Source organism: Zingiber officinale, chromosome 10A (genome assembly GCF_018446385.1).
Source record: "Zingiber officinale cultivar Zhangliang chromosome 10A, Zo_v1.1, whole genome shotgun sequence".
Lineage (NCBI taxonomy): Eukaryota > Viridiplantae > Streptophyta > Magnoliopsida > Zingiberales > Zingiberaceae > Zingiber > Zingiber officinale.
The window spans coordinates 33,993,893-34,000,491 of NC_056004.1; the positions used below are offsets into that span (position 1 = coordinate 33,993,893).

The 6,599-nt window shown below is 44.4% G+C and overlaps 1 protein-coding gene across 1 annotated transcript in view; it reads left to right on the forward strand.

The window, feature by feature from the left end:
• The first annotated feature begins 277 nt into the window (after positions 1 to 277).
• The window catches only part of LOC122026582 (transcription factor MYB118-like), a 9,158-nt gene continuing 2,836 nt past the window's right edge, over positions 278 to 6,599 (forward strand). Inside the window, exon 1 of the mRNA XM_042585318.1 lies at positions 278 to 418. Within this exon, the coding sequence (XP_042441252.1) occupies positions 278 to 418 (141 nt within the window). The remainder of the gene's footprint in view (positions 419 to 6,599) is intronic.

Sequence of the window (6,599 nt, forward strand, 5' to 3'; positions counted from 1 at the left end):
CATTATTTGTCTCTGGCCACTCAAACCAGAGGACTCCAAAGTGCCTCTCTCCATGGACTTGGGCATTAGGGAGGGCCAAATGGTTGATACTTGTGCTGTCGGCGAAGATTGAGGTGGTATGTAGGCGATCAACGGTGCACAGATTGCCCTCGATGGCAGCCTGAACAGCGATGACATCCGATCGGACAATAATGAAGTATAGAGCGTTACGACTCCTTACTCGGGGAGAGTGTGCGTTGATGTTTCACCTCGCTCAGAGGAAGGGCGTGGGTCGGCTATGGCGAGGTTTTATAGGGCGGAAGTGGCAGAGCGAGATGAAGCTTCGCCACGGCTTGCCTCTTGCGTCATCTCAGGGGCTCGCCAGAAGTGGAAGACTCTGAAGCCATGGCGATCGGTAGCATCGAAGGCCATTCGAGAGGTAGGTCGCCTATGGCAGCTGAGGCTCCACTAGCCGCTGTCTAACTCCCTCCACCCTCGTTGGCTAGCATGAGTCTCGGCCGCCTCGCCGAGCGGATCCTCGTTGGGACCGACTGACTATAAGTCGCGACTCTGCAGTTTGGCCACATCCACAGCATTGATCTCTACGTTCGCAAGCCTGCTCTTGCCAGCTAGATGTGCCTCAACATAATGCGGGCTACAAAAGAGAAAGAAAAATTAGTTAGATTAAAAAATGAGAATAAGAAAGAGCATACCTAAGTTGGACGACAGGCGTGTTTAGATCGGGCTCAGGCCGAACTCATACAGTACACCCTCCAACAGTAGCTTGTGGATGTGATACTTCTGACCGGCCATACTAGACGCTGCTTGGAGATAGTCCGATTGGCTTCAGTATCTCTCGAGCGATGGAGTCGTCATCACTTCCATCTACTAGACCATCAGGAAGTCAGACCGCTCGAGAAAACGAACAAATAAATAGTATTCTCTCCAATGCTTGTTGGAGGATGATATTTTATCAAAAAAGACTGAACCCACTTGGTCTTGGAACAAGAAGGTCTCCGGCTTGGACAATTTAGGGTAATAGAAGTAGTAAAAGACCCGAGACGTCAAGGGAATGTCGTGCAAGCAGAAGAGAACTACTACCCCGCACAATAACCTAAAGGAGTTCGACACTAATTGATGTAGGGAAATATAAAAATATTTATAGATGACAGAAAAGAAGGAATGAATGGGAAATCGAAGAATTGCACAAAATTGGTTCTTAAAAAAGGTTAAAAAGCCGGTTGGCGGTTCATGCGGTCGGTTATAGGCAAAGGGAATGACAATCTGGTAATTGGATGGAAAATGGTATATGGATTTAAGCTGGTCTATCTCCTCCCCATTAAACCTAGACTCGGTGGAAGTGTACCAGAGTCCAGGGACGGACACAGGAGGTTGCGGCAAATCGGCCATCGAAAACAAAGAATTCAAGAAGAAGCAACAAACAGATTCAACGAAGGAAAAGGAGAAGAAGCTTACTGAAGATGGTCACTGGAGAAGAAGAGGAGAAGAAACATCGCAGAGACTGCTCGAAGATGAAAACACAAAGAATTAAGACGATGGCGACGTGAAGTAATGTTTATAAACCTCATGGTCGATTTCCCTGAGTCGTCTGATCAAGGGGTGCAAAAAACCAGGAGAAGATCTGACCGTAGAATTTGAAAAGGTACCCATCACATCACCAGTGGATATCTGCCTGTCATGTCGAGCATGCAGCAACAGAAGGCAGGGCACGTGGTAGCAAGTTATAGCAGAGCATTAATGAGGTTTAATTAAAAGGCATGGTTAGCGTGCTCAGCCATAATGAATAGAGATTTACACGGTCTTCTACAAATTGGGTGGACGTCAGCTCTTATCGTTAGGCGCCCAGACAAGAAAGTCTAGAGAAATGGAAAAATATGCTAAGTGTTGGCGTCAACCATCCTGATCAGCACAAATATTCAACTATGGTATAGCCGAGCCACCGATCCAATGCCAAACTTATGAGGTATGATTCGAGCGGCAGCTACACGCGCAGGCCAACATATGAAATAGTGCGGTGAAGTAATGTGATCCGATCAGAAGTTCGAGACAAAAAAGGAATGGCCAGTCGGCTAGTTAAATCGTCGAATCAGTGACCAAACTTCGCCGCTCATTACATCCAAATGGAAATTAGTAGATATTAGCCGACCAACATCCAACGCACAGAGAGTGTCTGATTGGCAGAGGTTACTCAAGGCACTACTTGTCTAGTCAATCGGACTTACAGCCTCCTTCGACTAGACTTGAGGGGAAGCTTGTGATATGGTGATAAAGGGGGCCCACTAAGTGTGGGTCAAAGGAGGACGTGGAGGTCAAAGTCAAGGAGGTCAACGCTAGAGGACCAACGAGCCCACCAAACGATATCCAAGTGGAGCTCTACATCATGACCTGATCGGGCATGTTTTGCCCGACCGGTAAAGGGATGGACCAAGCGAAGCGCATGTGTAGCCAAGATTATCAGAAGTTCATCATAGAGCAGAGGAGCGTTGAGATTACCAGAGCATTTTTCTGGTTAGGTGAGAACATACTATCGAGACTCGTCGCCACATGGAAGAGTAGTCGAGTCCGGTCGAGTGAAGAAGTACTTGGCTAACCGAAGGAGTACTGGGTTGAGCGACTATCTTGTTCGACCGATTAGCGAGATCGCTAACCTATCTCGGGATATCCTTTTGAGAGATAGTGCCACTAACACAGAGCATGGTCAATAGGTGGATCGTGCGACGACAAATCAGAGGATGTGTTCATGACTAATTGGAGAATGTATCCATGACCACGTGTCCAGGACCAATTGGAGAATGTGTCCACGACCAATCGGAGAATGTACCCATGCCTCGAAAATTATGCACATCTCCCACTAGGGCATTATATAAAGGGGGTTAGTACATTGACGGAGGTACGCATTATTCACTATTTATGCTTTCGCCACTGTTGTTCCATCTTATTCTTCGTGTCGGTGACTGACTTGAGCGTCGGAGGGCTAATGATAGGGACCCCTTCCCTGGCTCGGCACTGACGTTTCTTGTGCTTGTAGATTGGAGCGTGGTCTACATCCAGTCAATACAGCATCCACATCCCCAACTTTTTGTCTCCACAATTTTTGGACAGGATCAGATAACCTTATCATTTTTTCTTCAACACAAATCTTACACTTGTATTTCGAGTCAAGGTGGAATGCAGGTATACTTTGCATAGTTATTAATCTATGCAACACATCGTAGTTAACATGTCATAGTCTACCATTCCACAAACATGAAGACTCAAGCATAAAAGTGGAAGAGCTTTCATTTTTATTTATCTTACACCTAATGGACATTACATTGAGCTTAAACAACCCATCAGATACATAGCCTCTTCCAACAAACATTCTATTCTTAGACAACACAATTCTGTCTGACTCAAAAATAATGTGAAAGTCATGCTTACTTAACAGTGATACGGGTACTTGATTCTTCCGACTCTCCAGAATATACAATACATTGTTCAGAGTATGGTCCTTGTCCAAGGTTATCTCCAACACCACTTTTCCTTGGCTCATGATGTCTGAGGTTGCTAAGTTCCCCATGAACAGCTTGTCTCCATTGACTTCTTCAAAGTTGTGGAGCAGCCCCTTATTGCAGCACACATGACTAATGGCTCTAGTGTTGATCCACCATTACCGCGGGTTGAACCCACCAGATTCAACTTAGATACCACAGCATAGAGGCCATCCATTTCTGGTCCCCCGTTCAGGTTGGCTTCTTGCTTCTTCTTCGGCTTCCTACACTCCGAAGATTTGTGATCCACTCAGTCATAGTTGAAGCACTTCACAAAGAACTTCTTCTTGTTGATGCCTCCTCTAGGTCCCATCTTGGAAGATTTGGAGTTCTTCCATTTCGACCTTTAACCATGCTCGACCATGTTGGCTTTCACATTAGCTTAAGAGAACAGATTTCTCTCTGAAATCTTGTTGTCTTCTTCGATGCAAAGTCAAATAGGTGTGCATCCTCCTGGAAGGTTTCACTCATAACCATCCCTTCAGAGTTAATCTCGTGCAAGATCACTTGAAGCTTCTGGACTTGGCTAATCATCATCTTGGAGTCAACCATCTTGTAGTCCAAGAATCACCCCATGATGAACTTCTTGGCCCCTGCATCCTCCGTCTTGTACTTCTTGTCCAGGGACTCCCACAGCTCCTTAGTTATTCTCTTCATGCTATACACAACGTACAGTGAGTCGGCAAGGAAGATGAGGATGTAGTTTTGGCAAAGGAACTCAGAATAAGTCCATGCCTCCACTATACTGATGGTCTACGCATTAGCATCCTCAACATCTTGGGAGGGTCCTCGGTCAAGAACTGAGCCAGATTAAGTGTGCTCAAGTAGAAAAGCATCTTCTATTACCACCTCTTGAAGTTCAGTCCACTAAACTTCTCAAGTTTTTTTCGTGATTGATTGGAATAGTTCTAATCGGAGTGGAGGGGGCCTTCATGTGTTGAGTTTGTTGCATCTCAACATTTTGTTCTATGGTTATCTCAACAGAACCGAATCTGTTTTAAGATTATTGGACAAACAACCCGCTGGAGATATTTGGGACTTTGTCAAATTTAAATTACATGAAATTAAATTGACCTTATCTGTCGAGATGACCTAAGCTAATAATCCCAAGTTGCCAGCAAGGGTTGGTGTCTACCAAGTGTCGAACGCAGGCTTCACAGTGGTCGAGTGAGCCGAGCAAGCATCTGGAAAGAGTCCAACCGAGCGAGCGAACTAAGTGATTCCTCGGTTGAGAGGCCAGCTGGGCGAGTTAGCCGAGCGAGTAGACAACCTAGCGAGCTAAGGGTTGGCTGGGCAAAGAGGTCGAGCAAGCGAGTGGGGCGACCGAGTGAACATACAGTCAGGCGAATGAAGCAGCCAAGTGGTCGGTCGGGCAGAGCAGTAGAAGTACCAAACGAGTGAAAGGGCGACCGAACGAACGGGTGACCAGGTGAGTAAGCGACCGATCGAACTGGGTGAGCGGCCGAGTGAACTGAATGAGTGGCCAGGCGAGTGGCCGATCGAGCGAGCTAAATGACCGAGTGAACCGGAGGCCGAGCGAGCTTGAGGCCGACCAGGTAGAGAGACCAAGCGAGCTTCTGCCGGACGAATGAAATAACCAGGTGGGCGAAGCGTAGAAATTGGCCAGGTGAGCGCACTGAGAGAGCGGTCGCTCGAGCGCACTAAGCGAATTGAGGTCTACGATGAACGCAATTTCCTTGAAACAAATTCATCCCACCTCTGGCTGTTCTTCGAGACTTTCTCAGGTCGTTTGTTTCCCAAGATATAACAGTGAACCATAATTTCTACCAAGCACTGAGTGGTACCCGACTACTATCACAGACACTCAACCAAGCAAGAGACACACGACAGAAGAGAAGGAGAACATAGGTGGAGAGCTTCAACTTTTTGAGCGTGTAACCTTTTGACTGTGGTCGCAATCTTCTTATATATGAGCCCAGACCAATACGCAGTGTTAATGATCGTTTAATGATCATTATTCGCAAGCTATGAAATGCCAACGTTTCACTCAACTGTATTAATCTTTGGTTTAATGCATCCGTTACACCCTTAAATAAGTAGTAAAAAGTTTATATGGAAAAATGTTGATTGTTCCAGTTGGACAAATTTTTCCCTGACTGGTCCAGCATTGGGCGCCGCAAGTCGTGCTCGCACACGAGTCAACATGGTTCAGTGCAATCCGGGCCTTAGATTTGCACCTCCTGCTCAACCCCACGTTAGAGAAAGACTTTCCCCATGCATTTGTTCACCTCATCAAAACATGTGAATCAATATAAACCAACCAATATGCCTTGAAACTTCTAATATAGGACTAAAGTCTCATTTACAATGGAGCTCCATGCCTCTTCTACCTCTTCTCCATTCTCAAATCTCCAATAATCGTTTCAATTTCTTAGGTATCTAAGGATCAAGTCATATATTCGGCAAATTAACAGATAAATTTCTCTTAATAGGCGGTTGATCTAAGAATGCTAGGCTATATTCACTACGAGCACTTTTCAATTCATCTTATGGTCGGTAGAAAACTTTCATATGATCGGATCGATTATCCTAAAAATATGAGTCAGAATAAGCTAAATATCAGGTGTCATTTAAAAAAAACACTCAAATAAAGTAAAATTAGTTAGGTATAAACTATTTCTATACACGTTTAGTTTAATATTGATTGGTGAATTGACTGACATTTATTTCAAACTTGGAAAGCAAGAACGTTTGTTGAAGATCTTATTCAAAGAAGTTGACCGAGATAAGACTTTGAGTTTTCTAATCAAATGAATGGATGAACAATTGACTAGCAATCATAGCCGCAAAGTAATATTCTTGTGATCTAAGTTTCAATCGATTGGCAGATTAATTTGAGTTGATTAACCTTAAACAGTGCAACTAGGTAAAGCTTATCCAAATATGAATTGGAAACTATAAATAAATGGGTAAGGGAAATTCAAAACAATTGTTGGATTTTATGTTTTGATCTATTATATAAATATTTTTTTTACGATGTTTCTACACTGGAAGGATATGATAATACGAAACATAGTGAACTTTTTGAGGAATGACTCAGAGTCCATA